Genomic DNA, 16021 nt, shown 5'->3' with positions numbered 1-16021 from the left:
GCTTCTGTAACACTTCCAGAGGAAGGCATCTGGCTTCTGCTACTGCGCCAGGTCCAGATGAACCTCTTGGTAGACCAAGGCAGATTCGAATGCATTTGTTAAGCGTCCTTTGAAGCTGTCGTTTACTCGTCAGGCTAATATTTGTTAGATGTGGAATAGAGTGTCTTATTAGACCTTCAACCAGAGATTTATACAGTAGAATCATTGATCTGCAGTTACATCCCCAAGCTGTTCCTGCGAGGCAGCGTAGTACATTGGTTGCTGCCGTGATTCGCTTTTTTAGAGAATTGACTTCTTTCATCCATGAGAGATTTCGATCAATGTTGATCCCTAGAAATTTATGTACTGTGACGTAAGGAACTGTATGTCCGCCTAAAAGGATCGGATACTTTTCCATAGATTTCTTCGTAAATGCCATGGCAACTGTTTTCTTGGGAGAGATCTGGAGGCCTTTGGAACCTAGAAAACTTGCCAATATATAGAGAGTCTTTTGCAGCCGCAGCTTTACAGTTAGCCTTGAGCGGAAAGTAGACCATACGCAGATGTCATCTGCGTAGATGCTAATACTAACTCCTCGGGGAAGATGCTTTTTTAATGCTATCAGTGTGATATTGAATAGAGTTGGACTTAGTATTGCACCCTGAGGTACTCCTTTGACAACATCAAAATAGTTGGAATTTCCTTCTGAAGTATCAATGTAAATTTTTCTGCACTTGAGATAATCGTATATCCATTTATAAATGCGTCCTCCAAGTCCTAGATCTGCGAGAGCCATTAATATTGCCTCATGCTGAACAGAATCGAATGCTGCTGTTATATCTAAAAACAATGCAGTGGTCGTGTGACCTTTGGCTCTGCCGTCTTCGACACTCATTGTAAGATCAATAATGCAGTCTGTGGATGACCGTCCGCGGCGGAAGCCATTCATTTGCTGTGAATAACATTTGTTTTGTTCTAAAAACCATGAAATTCTACCAAGTACCATTTTTTCCATTAGCTTTCCTATACAACTCAAGAGTGCAATTGGCCGGAAAGATTCTAGACAAGTGGGCGGCTTACCAGGCTTCAAAATCGGCACAATCTTTGCAATTTTCCACTCTTGTGGTAAGGCTCCTTTGATCCAGGAATCGTTGTAGTGTTCAAGAAGTCTGAGTTTTGAATGTTGGGATAGGTGTGCCACGGCGTTATACGTAATGCCATCTCTACCTGGTGCTGAATTAGTTGTATCTTGAATCGCGGCATTTAGCTCATCAATAGTGAAGAGCAAATTTAGACTTTCGTTTGTTGCAGCAGGTATGGTATCTCCCGGAGTCGAGATAGCACTACTATGTGTACCGCCACTTGTTAGGAAAGCACAGTAATTGTTCGCAGTATCGACTTCACTTTGATTTTCACTTAGTGAGAGTGCTTTAAATGGATGTTGTTGCTGGGGGCTTCTCCTTAAACCTCTGATAATTTTCCACATGTATGTGAAGGACTTACGAATATCGAGATTTCTACATATCTCCCTCCACCTCTTTCTTGCTAATTTTTCGAGATGTCTCCGAATATGTAATTGTGCCCGTCGTGAAGCTCGCATATCTACCGGGTCTTTTGTACGAAGAGCTTTCCGCTCTGCTTTCCGTCTTAAGGCTCGTAGTCGTGAGTACTCTTGATTGCACGCATTTTCAAACTGACGCACAAATTGAAAAAATGTTGCCTCAGTAAGGGAATATGATAAAGTTGGAATTAATTCATCATCACTCGTCGCAGCTGTTATGCCTTGGTTTGCCATTTCTCTATATTTGCCCCAGTTGATGGATTGTACTTGCTTCTTCTTTGAGGGTATTCCTTCTAATGTCATGAGGATTGGATAATGGTCGCTTCCTCGCGTTTCAAGGTCCGTGTGCCAGGACATTTTGTTGAAGAGGTCACTGGATACGAAACAAACATCGAGACAGCTTCCCGATTTCGCATTTTTTAGAAATGTTACACTTCCGTCATTAAGACAAAGAAGCCCATATTTCTCCATGAGGTCGGCAAGGGCTGTACCTCGAGACGTTGTTTTTCTATTGCCCCACAGTTGATTGTGGGCATTGAAATCTCCACAGACGACGTGAGGGGTTGGAGTTGTATGCAAAATTTGATCAAGTCTTCTTGAATCAAAAGGGACATTCGGTTGGATATACGCTGTGATTATAGTCAGTTTGGTTTTCCCAAGTCCTACTGTGGCACAGACATATTCATTTGTTGGATGGGGAGCAATAATGCGCTCGACTACTGTAACGTCAGTTCGACATCCGAGGAATAACCTACTTTGTTCCCCGCCTCTTTCGGAACGATATAGTTGATAGCCATTTAGACGAAATGAGTCAGCAACTCTTGACTCGGAAATAGTAATAAGTGGAAATTGATTTTCCCTAATTAGCTGACGGAAATCAGATAGCTTTGAACAAAGTCCACGTGCGTTCCACTGAAATAGTGTGCAAGACTTAAAATTTTGTAAGGATGACATAACGATAATAAAATAAAATAAAAATAATGTGAAGGCTAAGTGTTTTAACCACACCATGTCTCTATAATGGGTAGGAAAGAGTCCATGATCTTAAGGGCACTTAACGCGTAGGGGGATGTAAAGCGCTGAAGAATTTTGCGGATTACTTCAGAGATAGATTTAAGGAGAGCTCCAAAGCCCTCGGATTTTTCGGCTGGTGCAGATACCTTGAAAGCTTGCGTGGGCTTGTCACCAAAAGGTTGACTCTGATGCAGGTTTAATTGCTTGAGGGGTTCTACACCTGTGTTGTTTGGCGCCGGATTTGGATGTTGACCAAGTTTTCCCTTGCTTTGTCTTGGTTCTCCTTGTAGCGCTGTTGTGTACGTTTTCTGAGGAGTGGAGCTACAGGCAGCTGTTGGGACTTGTAGAACTGTTGACGGTGTCTGAGGAGTGCCGCACGATGGAATTGTTGCAATTTGGTTTGAACCCCGTGTAGAGCCAGATATCGACGGAGTTGTCTTAGTTCGTTGAACATTGCGGTTACCGGGCTCGGTTTTCCTAGCGAGGTATTCCACTGTAGGTTTCGAGTATATTCCAGAGCAAACTACTGTACGTGCTGTAATGTAGTCTACTTTCTTCTCCATCTGATATTGTTTTATTGCGCATTCCCGCTTCCAGTTCGGACATTCTGTGGATGTGAAAGGATGTGCTTCTCCGCAGTTTGCGCACTTAGGGTCTTCTTTGCACTGTTCCGTGGTGTGGCTTTCGCTTGCACATTTGCTGCACCTTGCAGAACGACAACACACCGCTGGGCGATGGCCAAAGCTTCCGCATTTAGAGCACTGGATAGGGCGATCCTTGAAAGGCGTCACAGGGTATCTTACATGTGCTAGCGTTACGTGCGTCGGTAAGCATGGGGATAGAAATACGATTCGTACAGCTTCAGTGCTCCCCAGGCGTCGGGCATTCGATATGGGGCAGCTTGCTTGTAACGATGTATTGAGATGAGCGTCTGTCACGTCAGAAGAGACGTTCTTGATGACTCCGACAACAGAGGAGCTATTCCGTGGTTCATAAGGCGTGACCGGAATTCCGCAGATGCTGTTAAGACGGAGAAGTGCGTTGGTTGATTGACCATTTCGAGTATCGACAGCGATGAGATTTAGGCGTAGGTTATATCGTATCAGTATGACGCCTTCGGGAATGATTTCATCGAGGGCTTTGGAAAGTTTTATGCTACTCAGTTTCGTTAGCACAGTTTCTGGAGTTTTAGGTGCCAACATGACGGTTAGACCAGTCTGGCGTTGTGGTTGAGACAGGATGGTGTCATCTGTTGAGTTGGAGCTGTTGCCGTTCTGGCGTCCTTTCTTTCGTTTCAAGCTCTTTCTGCTGCTCACCGTTTTGAAATCTGCGTCCAGAGATTCAGCATCGTTGGGAGCGTTGCCTTCGATTATTTCATCTACCGAGGTTTCTGTAGCTGAGTCGTCATGACTGGTCTCTGCGTCCAATTGATTGGTTTCCATTCGAATGCCAGGTTGGTCGGCCATGTTAGTTGAGTCGATGTGGAACCCCAAGCCTGGGCCGGCTTGACGGGGTGGCCCACCTTATGTGCTGATGAAGGGATATTCTCGTTGCTGATTATGTTAAGGATCCGAAAAAGGTTTTCGTCTTGTCCTGCCGGCGGTAATCCAAAATTAGGCCAGATTCCTTGGAGCGAGGTACGCAGATATCCTTTGGCTGTACTTCTTCGTCGTCCTCCGAGCTCATAGCATGCACTGCTCTCTCTTGGACTGTGAAGACCCGCTCAGCGTAGTTTTCTACCTACGTTTTCGCGGTTTTGTATTCGACGTTTTCTCGCCCCTCTTGAAAGTTTCCACTTAATTTTTTTTACGCTTGCTGTGTACCCTTTCTGTGTTATCTTCCATTGTGAGAAATAAGGCTGGTAAGTGCCTGCCATTTAAGCTTTTCTGATCGACATTCACGGAAAACGAAGGAGGTGAAGGATGTCGAACGACCCTCGACGCGATTTTGCAAACATTGTTCTCCCCCCTCCCAAAGATAATCCCCGTAGAATCCTCAGTCATCTCCAAAAATATTTGTCCGGGTTGGGGTGGGAAACGGGTCAGTCGTGTTCTTTGCTTTGACTTGGTGCTGTTGTGAAAAAGGAAGCTCTCCCCAAAGCGTGCCCCAAAACGAAGTCATCTCAGATTCCGTCCAATCGTCATGATCTGAGTGTCGTCGACTGTGACTGTTATTTGAGATCTTACTCAAATAAATTCTTTTCGGATGATGCTGCATCGTGTGGTATGTACAATATATTGTTTGAGTGTTAACACTTTCTAAATTGTATGTCCGTATCCTGTCTATCGCTAAACACATTATTTATGAGCGCGAAAAATGCATGCCATTCGGATTTCTATTGCAATTTATTTTTGAAAGCTAAGCGCTTTGTCGCTTGTCATGTGGCGAATAGCGCAGAGACTTTAAAACTTATCGTAAAAAAAACAAAAAACTAGAACTATACATTCAAGTCGCATTCGTTGTCGCGCGCGTACCGAACAAAAATAGTTTATAGGTTTTTTAATGCTTTTTTTTTCTTCTTCAAATGTGGTACAATGCTTTCTCAATGACCTCAAAAAAATACCTGCACCGTGAAACACAAAATATAGCGGGTAAATACAAGAATTTACCCGCCAGCGGTGTTTGAAACTGCGTCTACGCAGGCTGCGCCTATCGAAATCACAGTCCACTCGGTCAGGGTTAGCAGGGACACCGGTGAGAGTTTAGTCTCAAACCCAGTGACTGGGCTCGAAAACGATTTGCTGCCCCTGGGGTCGAGTGTTTCTTGGAAAGGTGTATATTTATACCCAACAAAAGTTGATCGATGTTTAGTGCGGCACTTGCTACGTCATGACCTACGTAGCAAGATCCCCAATGTTGCTAGCGTTGCTAAATTACCTACCAACTAAGCTTCACAGGCATCCACCAGGTGCATATTGAAAGATAAGTTTAATTAGATTTAAATTTAGTTTTCTTGTATGTTTCAACGAAAGACTGGAGTTTTTAGGTTATGCTGCAACATGCAACACATTTAAGCAAGTAAATGAGCTCTGAAATTTCAGTTCCGTCCCCCTTTAAAGCCTGACCAACAAAAGGTTTTTCCACAAGGTAGAAAAAATCCTCCTTTCCACGCTTCTTTTTTCCCCTCTCCCAGAATGGAGGGGGTCTCCTTTTGTTGCTGCATCTTAAGGCTGGATAAGCAGAGATAAGCTCCCGGCTTAACCAGCCCTAAGATACAGCAACAAAAGGAGTTCCTCTTTTGTCCAGATACCAGGGGAGAGGCGAAACAAGAAAGGGTAGTGTGGAAGATACGGTGAATTATTTTGTAGATCGGTCTTTAACCTCACCTCGCGTAGCCGCAGTATAGATTGATGGAATAAGATGGGATGAATACAGATTACTGACTTCTCGATGTTTATCGAAGCAACACTTGCGCGCAACATTTGTTGTGGGACAAATTAGTATTGCCAATAGAAATGGCAGCCACGCCAAATCCAGCTTAAGAAATATTAATTGATACAAGTGCGTCCGACTCCTCTATCTGGCATACATTTACATGTGAATATTTAATTTGTTTTGAAATAAAACACTGCGTCATTAAACACAGAATTTTGGAGAATTGGGAATCAAACAAAAATCAGCTCAGAAAAACTAAAAATTTTTGGCAAAAAATAAACTTAAAAAAACACCCTCCGAATTAAACGAAAAATAAACTTCGAAAACATGGAACCCCAGTCATAAGGTATCTGAACTATGAAAGGTGTCTTTCTTTTAAATCATTTTTTATGCCCGGCAGTTCTTATTACTCTTTTTCTCAAAGATTTCGAGCATGTGTGTGATGTTTTGAACATAGAACAAGATCTTCGCACAGAGCAGAAAAAAAGGAGGACTTATTGAACATCGGACTATATTACGTGGGTTCAGTTTATTTCAACCGTTCACGCACAGGGAGCTACTCATCCAGTGCTACTGTGTAGTTCTTGCCATCTCCCTGGGTTTTCCAAATGTCCTTCGTTCGTTTGGCACGTATATCCCTCATGCTTGAAAGCGTAGACGTGTTCGCACTAACAGTGTCCGAGAGTGCACATCAATACACGTAAGAAGCCGCTTGAGCACCGCTTTTAATGGGATGAAATTGAAAGAAAAACGCTCTAACTGACCAATTATTTTGTCTGTCTGACTGAGAAATGCTCCAAGCTACCTAATACGCAGGAATCATTCCGGATATGCACTCACTTCTTTCCATAGGATTGCATTACCAAAAGTAAATTTTTGATTGGTTGCTGCCTGCTTTGATTTGTGACAGCAGACTAGGGCCATTGAACCTCTAGTGTACATTATAATAACTCGATGATCAGAGCTCGGTGTTTTGACGTCCCCGCGCGTTCTAGTCTCCTATTCTCCCCAAGTTTCTCGGCGCATAAGCTCGAGAACGCTTTGGAGTCTCCTGCATCTTGAGCGCGCACACATTGCCAAATCACGCCGGAAGACATGGAGCGCGTGCTGGAGGCTGGGTGTTCAAAAGACACGTGCCAACATTCATATTTTGTCACTGATCCTACAAATCTTTCTTGCCTTCAGTAAATCCAGGGTGGGCCCAACACCTTTCAACTCACCAAAAACGGCAAACGACCGAGACTCTGCCATCAGACACATGCCCTGTAACCATATACTAGCTGCGGTGTTCCATAAGCTAAGAAAATGAACAAGTCTCCAACTTCTACGACAATATCCAATTTACAAATTCTGTTGAAGAGAGCCAGGAGCCACAACTACAGCTTTTTAGGAACAGGTGCCTGGTGTAACAAAATATTGTGGTCACATAAGTGAAAGATAGTGATGGCTGAAAAGAAGGAACTGTCATTTACCAATTTGTATTTACGAAGATGCCTGTGCTGAGTATCAGCCCTATAAAATCAGTCCAAATTTCTCGTAGACTCCCAAGTCTCTTTTTCATACCATTTGAGAATGCAGTGCAATGCCTTCACATGTATTAGACAGTACGAAAAACATGATGTCACCTCCTGCATAAGCCAGCTGGAGGGCAGGAATGGGGCTATTATCAGAAAAGGTACCAGAAGCCACCGCTCTCGGAATTGCTACAGAGATCCCAGCATCAAGCAGGAGGGCAAAGCGGGAACTTTCTAAAGAGCTACTCCGCCTGTGGCACGTTTGCTTCATCTAAGGTGTGCAACGGCAGACAAAAGGACAACAGCACTGCAGAAGCCTGACTGTAGACCTTTATTTCTGGGGAATAGAGAAGCAAAAGTATGAATACATATTTATCATCTGCAGATTTTGTTCAAGCTGAACGAAAAAGAGTGAAAATAAAAAAAAAATCGCAATAAAGATATGCTTTCAAATTAATTACACAATGCAAAAATAAACACACATTGAGAAACAATCCAAAGGACCCTGTACCAAAGCAAATTCATGTCTGAGTTAGTATTCATTGAGACTTGGCTTCAGTGACCCTCCTCATTCTAATAAAAAATATAAGAATGTTAGCTATCAGTGAAGCAGAGAAACAAACTGTTAACCTGTGTTACACAAAAACAAGCTAAAGGAATTTTCCAACACACCAGGTCACCTACATCTCAAAGTAGATGCCATATAAACACGATTGCAAAGATGCCATTGCAAAGAAGGAAGGCGAAAACACAGAGTACAAGCATGTTCCAAATTTTCCACAACTTGCGTCAATGCAGTCCTGAAGGGGCATTACACTGTATTCAAAATGGGTACAGTGCTAATTTATAGTAAAACCTGCTGGGCAGTGCGAGGGATATTCAACAAGCAATTTCCCAACCAGCAGCAGGAAGTGTTGTGGTGCACACGCACACATTTTCGGCGATCAGTCCCCCACCGATGAAACTGTTAGAATGGGGTCTTACCACGGTACAGGACGTCAAAAGGAAAATCTTCGAAGAAGTTACTTCACACTATTTAAGGCCCGTTCACACACTTGCGTTTCACTACGACCAACTGATACAAGACCTGTTTTAAGCCTCTTGTGACTGCTGCCAACCGGCTGCACAGAAATGCAGAAAGTCGCAAGTCCTCACAAGAGGCTTAAAAATTTATTTTTAGCATATCCGGTCGTAAGCAGTCGCAGGGGTGTCAATGAGACATTACTTCAATACAAAAATCGACAGTCGCTGAAAGAAATGTAAAAATTTAAACTGCCAGCCTTTTTTTTAACAAACAAGATTGAATTCTGGTCACACATTAACTTTTCTTACATTGTATCTTCCTTGTAGATAGGAGTAGTATAAAGGGAAAACTATAAAGACATTTTCAGAAACATATCAGACCTCGCCTCAAAGAGCAAAGCTCACACGAGTTCAAAGGAGCTTGGAACAAGAGCTAAAGCATCACCCAATGTACATTCAGGTGCCGAACACAGAGTAGCTGCTCTGAAAAACATTAAACAATGTCCCCCATTCACTGACCCAGCCTCTAGATCACAGCTAGAAAAGAATCATTTACTACTAATCAATACATTAGAGTGATGACAAACGCTGGCATTTGGACAGCAGGCTCCAGTGCAAGGCGTAATAGTCTGGTTCTGTGCCCAGTCTTTGTGGCCAACCAAACTGAAATTCCAATACAAGTTTTTTGGACATTGCCGGGGTTTGAAAGGCCCAATCGGTTCAGGCTTTATGCAAATGTCCTTGGAGTTTGTTAACCTCCTGATAGCATGCGCCCGACGAGGTAAGACCGTTTAGAAAATGGCCTGGGACACTGCTGAAATTTGTCAGGCTTATTGTGCAAGAGGGTTTTAGTGTGGAGAGCTTAAAATGCGAGCAAAACCTTTGGAACCTATGTTGCACTCGACTGAATGAAATGGCATAAAGTTCTGCGCATGAGTTAAATGATTACACACGGGGCATGCCCAACTTATGGGTCAACCACAAGGCATCTGTTTGTGGTGGATAAACTCCTGAGCAAAGCTTTCAGGCATTTGTTGCCCTGGTAAGGATTTTAAACACTGTTTTTGATGATGAAAGATCAAATTACAATTAAGAGAAAAGGCTTTGAAACACTGCTAGCACTTAAATGGCTTTTCACCTGTGTGTGTTCGATTATGCCTTTCCAGAGTGGAATTTCGAGCAAAGGCTTTCGGGCACTGCCTGCACTTAAATGGCTTTTCATTAGTGTGTTTGATTATGCTTTCTCAGATTGGAATTTTGAGCAAAGGCTTTGGAGCAGTGCTTGCACTTAAATGGCTTTTCGCCAGTGTGTGTTCTATTGTGATTTCTCAAATTGCTATACTGAGCAAAGGCTAGGGTGCACTGCTTGCACTTAAATGGCTTTTCACCTGTGTGCGTTCGAATATGGCTTTGCAAAGTGGAATTTAGAGCAAAGGTTTTGGAGCAGTGCTTGCACTTAAATGGCTTTTCACCTGTGTGCATTAGATTATGCGTTATCAGATTAGATTTTTTAGCAAAGGCTTGAGGGCACTGCTTGCATTTAAATGGCTTTTCACCTGTGTGAATTCGAATATGACTCCTCAGATAGGAATTTAGTGCAAAGGCTTTGGGGCACTGCTTACACTTAAATGGCTTCTCACCAGTGTGCAAATGATTATGCTTTCGTAGATAAGAATTTTTAGCAAAGGCTTGGGGGCATAGCTTGCATTTAAATGGCTTTTCACCAGTGTGCAAGTGATTATGCCTTTGTAGATCACAGTTATGGGCAAAGGCTTGGGGGCACTGCTTGCACTTAAATGGCTTTTCACCAGTGTGCTTTCGATTATGAGTTATTAGAGAGGCATTTCGAGCAAAGGCTTTGGGGCACTGCTTGCACTTAAATGGCTTTTCACCTGAGTGTATTCGATCATGCTGTCTCAAATGGGATTTTTGAAAAAAGGCTTGGGAGCATCTCTTGCACTTAAATGGCTTTTCACCAGTGTGTGTTCGATTATGAGTTATTAGAGATTCATTTCGAGCAAAGGCTTGGAGGCACTGCTTGCACTTAAATGGCTTTTCACCCGAGTGTATTCGATCATGCTGTCTCAAATTGGATTTTTGAAAAAAGGCTTGGGGGCACTGCTTGCACTTAAATGGCTTTTCACCAATGTGTATTCGGTTATGACAGGTCAAAAGGGAATTATACGCAAACTCTCGGGGACAAATCTTGCACTTAAATGGCTTTTCCCTCTTGTGATTTTGAGTGTTTTCAAATACTTGGAACCTAGAGCCAGACATGGGAAGATGATGGCACTTGACTGGTTCAGCACCATGGAAAGCCAGGTGGCTTACAATTACACGCTGATCTTTGGTCACATAGGTGCAGAAAGAGCATTTGAACCAGATGTTTTTGGCGACTTTTAGTGGGACGCTGGTCTCCCCCAACAATGTGGTTCCATCACCTAGAAGAAAATACCAAATGTATATTGACACACAAGAAAAGCACAACCAAGATAGCCACTTAGTTTTAAAAAAAGTAGTGATTAATGCAGTCTTGCCACAGCCATAGCTTCAAATTTTGTAGAGCTTTAAAATTTGATGCACGGAAACACTCAAATGCAGCTGGCACCATAAAGGGGAACTCCGCCGATTTTTTGGTAGACTTCGATTTGGCTGGAAATTTGCAGACCGCATCAATAACCTTTTCTCAAATGATAACCAAAATATTTTAAGAAAAGAAAATTTTCCGTGAAGTTATTGAATTTTCAAGTTACGCCGGCTGCGAGGGTTCCAGGAGGCGACTCTCTACTGGCAACAATGAAAAATCCCTACTTTTCCCTACTCGCAAACTTCATAAAATGTGCAGGCAGACGAGCGACTCGGGCAGCTGTGGCCCGCTAAGTGGCTTTCTGGACGCCAGCGATCGAGATAATTTTTTCGCGGCTTCAAGGTTAAAAGTTTTTTGGCAGTGGGTAGCAATATGTGCTCCGCGATAGATTGTAGAAACAGTGCCGGGAAAAAGCTTCTTTTTTTACCCTTGTTGTCGTGGGAAAAAAAAAGTTTTCCGGCAGCAATGGAGGCCAGTCACGTCAAGGTGCTTTTCCGCGAGCTGTGTGCCGAGAAAACTAGTGTCACGTGAAACATTTTCACTTTTGCTCTGAATACTTTATAGCCACGAGCTGCGAGTTGTTTCCTTCAGCAGCTGGAACAGCTTCAAGAGCGGCAAGCGCAAACTCAAGCCGGCTGTGACCATTACGACACCAGTCTAAAGAAGGGTGCTAATAATATCGAGAAATATAGTACACCATCTAGCACTATAGTCAACATTTTGCACAGTCACATTTGTTATTCACGATTGGTTCAGTGATTTTTTATTTGTTTTTTTTATAAACCCTATTTGTTTCGGACGTCGAATCTAGCTCGGGCTACTTTCGGAGTTCCACTCTTGCAACCGATATGTTGAAGACGCGAAGAGAAACGTCTAAACAAAGTTCAAGTCTGAATATAGACATGACTTTCGACATATTGCTATTCCTGTCTGCTATTACAGAGGTTTATGAAGCAGGTGTTGAGCTCCATTAAAATACGATAGAGCCTTGCCTGGTTTGTTAAATGGTTAGCGTGCAATATTCTTTGCAGAAAGTGGTGAAAACGTCTTTAATTTATTCTATTGCGGAGTAATTTTATATAGGGCTGAAAAGTTTTTTATTTAACCATGAAAAAATTAATGTTGTTGAGGGGAGGCATTCAGATTTACAGCTGATGGAAACTGCGAAACCAACTTAATTAAAAAAGAAATCTTATATAGAATTACCCTTTTCCCAAGTGCTCGTGGATGGGTGTTTGAACGCGTTGCATTTTACTCAAAATGTAAAGAGAAAAAATATGGGTACATATTTTTTTAGCAACTTTTGTTAACTTATTTTTAATTAAAAGATTTATGATGTCTTTCTGTACCTCACGCACTATTCTATCTTCAAGCAAATATTTTTTATTTTGAGATGAACAGCGTATTTGTGTATTTTGTACGCATTCCAAACCAGTCCCATGACCCGTATTCAACGCTTCTACAATACCCTCAGGGGAGCAGATATTGATGTTTTTAACCCAAATTTCGTAGCTTTCAAGACTGTTGTAACTAACCTGTGAAAATTTTGTTGTGCATCATTACCAAGGCGTCAAGCTGTTCATGAGCACTGAAAATAAGCAAATGAATGAATGAATGAATTCCATTGTACCTTGATGTTTGGCTTGGTGGTTGCGAAGTTCTTTTAATTGTCATTTTAACACGATCTTCATGACCAGTAACCTGCCATCTGATCTACACGAATGCAGTTCATTCTATTCTATACATTTCATTGTTTACGAGAATCATGGTTTACATGTCTTAGGTCCCAGCCCAGCACGAACATGTTCGTCGCTTTGGAAGGCCAGCAATGTACGCGCCACACGCACGAACGCTGAAAATGGCGTCGACCAGAAGCCCTTTTCAGAAATGGTCTACAGATCTTTTGTTAAATTACTTAAGCACCAAGGAGCATATTCATGCCACATGAGTATTTAATTTACACGTGCTGACGCCTGCAACAGCAACTTTTCAAAAGATCTAAAAAAATGGCAGGTCCCTTTCATTCATGTCATACGAGCGTGTGGGGCATCTGTACCCACATTCCGAGCATTTTCCGCGGTGCTTTGGCAATTCGTCAAAAAATGTATTGCATGACTCTTCGACCTTTCTTCGCCAGCCATCTTCTAGTAAAAGGAGAACGGGTTTACTGGCGATATTACGAAACTAGCGAACCGCGGCTTGAGCGTAGCGAGTTGCAAAAATGGTTTTATGAAAATTCCGATTGCTTCCTTATTTTTTTTACTTTCTTATAGTTAGGCACGTAGGCCAAGGCCATACTTTGTGCAAATATAGATAATTTTTAGCTTCAAACAACACGAACAGCCCGGTTCTTTTGCTATTAGACGCGAGAAAGGCGGGCGCGAGTGTACCCGATTGCCGGCAGCGCGCCTCGCTGCACACAAGTGACGTCACGCTTGGGCGGCGGGGAAAACTGGGGAAAAACTAGGGAGAACGATGTTTCGGTTTCGGCAGCAAACAAAATATCACTTTTTTAATTAACTAGAGTGAATCTGGGAGAACGACATAGCATTTCGGAATCAGGAAGCCATCCGCATTCAGATTATGCCTTTGGATTAGGTAGCTCAAAATGGCGGCGGAGTTCCCCTTTAAGGGATGTCCCTAAACTTGAAAGGCAAAAATCCTAAAAAAGAATTTTATTATCTTGATTTCTTAATCATACTTTACATATCTTCTCACTTTAGAAAGTTTTTCGTTTGCAAATGTTTGTTGTCACAGCCAATTGTTTTACCCAGTACCCTTGGATTTAGAATCTGGATCGTAGTACTTTAGGGGGGCTGGATAGCTAATTCTTCAGAAAGTGGAACAAAAACAATATTTCTTGTTGATTGTTAGATATGTCGTTTTGTAATTGTCAGACTTTGATTATGGCAGGTCAGATCAAGTCTTCCTTGAAGTTATCAGTAAAAGTATTTCAACATGTCGTAAATGTCCTGTCTCGTTAATATGGACACCCCACTATATAGACTATTTGGGGGACCAATCCCTCCCTATGACACACCCTCTCGAGAATATTAAAACCCGCAGTGCGGGCTATGGACAACTAGTTTTGGGAACAAACTGGGTAAAGACATGCAGGTTTTTCTCAATATTATGGACAAAGGATGGTCAACAAACAAACAAAGAGGTTAGTTAAGACCCTTGGCTTCACTTCTTTCGGCTGTTTGCACTTCTTTCGTATGACATAAGTAACCTTGGCATCGAAGAACGGTTAAATTTATGGGGCTTCACAGTCAAAAGTGTAACATTTCCTTCTTTCCTTATGCTATGTTCTTGAGGTTTGTCATGTTGCCGGTTTTTAGCTTGTCCAGCCTTTTCGTCTATGCACATTTACAGGCTGCCACGTTTTGATTGAAAATCAGTCCGGTAACCGTGGCCACACCTTGGCAAGGCGATAATTCCACAGGGAAAACTTAGCTGGCCTAGGCTGAGTTCCTGTATAGGTTCCCCACGGGAGCCAGAGTTGCATGTCTGTTTTCCGTGGGCCGCTGCGCTGCTATTAACCGAGATCCGATCATGTGAGGAGCAGACCCAAATGCTGTGCAGCGCGGTGCGCTGCACAGCAAGACAGCAGTACGGGGATGAATGCACAACTCTGGCTCCCGTGGGGAGCCTATACAGGAACTCTAGCTCAGGCCAGGACAGGACAGGTGTCTTAAAGGAAATCTGACATGCCCCAAAAATTATTTTTGTTTTACTAGGCGATCCATTATGGTGTCAAAAGTCTACCCAATCAATTTTTAACAGCGTCACATATATTTATGAAAGTAAAAAAAACGCAGGTATTTTTCGCATACTCAATAATCGGTCTCACCAGGGCCGTATACGTCGGGCTTTTTATTTCCGGAGTTGCACTAGTAAGGTTTCGCCTGAGACAACATAGTGCTTTGTTGGCCTTGAGGCAGACTTTATTAATGTGGGTATTCCAACGTAGGTCAGGTGTAAATAATAAACCTAGCTACTTATGCTCTTTCACTTTTGCAAGCCTGACGCCGACAATGTGACAGCTGAGTGCTAAAATATTCTTTTAGATACTGACATGAAGACTGATGTTTCAAGATTTAAAACCATCTGCCAACTATCACACCAGTGTTGAATTTTTTGTAGATTATGATTTAGTTTGTCCTGGTCATCTGGAGTTTCCATTTTATGGTATATCACATATTCATCTGCAAATAGTCTGATTGGAATGGTTATGTCGTTGTGCAGATCATTTATGAATATTACAAACAAAAGTGGGCCCAAAACACTACCCTGGAGAACCCCTAAAGATACCGGTGAAAGGCTAGACTTATGCCCCTCAACTTCAACAAACTGTTCCCTAGAAGAAAGATACGATGAAAACCACAGTGTAATAACTGAATTTTTAAAAATGGCGTTAATTTTTTTTAGCAATAGCTTAGAGTATGACACATTGTCAAACGCTTTTGCGAAGTCTAAAATACTCTATCAGTTTGACTGCGATAGTTAATTTTATATGAGAGGTCACATACAGTTTCGATAAGTTGAATTGTGTGGAAAGTCCTTTTCGAAAGCCATGCTGGGACAGAACGAAAATTCATAATCTTCAAGATAATTCATGGAATATTTAGATATATGTTCAAGCAGCTTCAAACATGTACTAACAAGCGAAATGGGACGATAGGTGCTCACATCAGACACACTGCCACCTTTGTGAATACGAACCACTTTTTCACTTTTAAGAACCGGTACCAACTTCACTAGTTGCACTGCAGTGAGCTTTAGACGACGAAGTGGATCTTTTCAGCAACAGGGCACCGCAATACTGCATACGACAAGGTAGGGGGCTTGCAAAACACCAAGCCTACTGGTGGCGAGTTTCAGACATTTCGAGAACGAAAATAACTAGAGCGGGAGGACACCAATAGGGTGCCTGGAATCCAGTCGCTTCACATGTGGAAATATAAA

At 42.4% G+C, this 16021-nt stretch overlaps 1 protein-coding gene across 5 annotated transcripts in view; it reads right to left on the bottom strand.

Moving 5' to 3' along the window:
• Nucleotides 1-7760: 7760 nt before the first annotated feature.
• Nucleotides 7761-16021, bottom strand: part of LOC115314388 (zinc finger protein OZF) — an 81996-nt gene continuing 73735 nt past the window's right edge. For all 5 annotated transcript variants that reach the window (XM_042294671.1, XM_042294670.1, XM_042294669.1 and 2 more), the window contains one exon: nt 7761-10907. In XM_042294671.1, the coding sequence (XP_042150605.1) occupies nt 10904-10907 (4 nt within the window). In that variant the 3' untranslated portion in view covers nt 7761-10903. The remainder of the gene's footprint in view (nt 10908-16021) is intronic.

Source organism: Ixodes scapularis, unplaced genomic scaffold (assembly GCF_016920785.2).
Source record: "Ixodes scapularis isolate PalLabHiFi unplaced genomic scaffold, ASM1692078v2 PGA_scaffold6__148_contigs__length_123643588, whole genome shotgun sequence".
Lineage (NCBI taxonomy): Eukaryota > Metazoa > Arthropoda > Arachnida > Ixodida > Ixodidae > Ixodes > Ixodes scapularis.
Note: the sequence above shows the minus strand (reverse complement) of the source record. Positions and strands in the feature narration are given on the sequence as shown.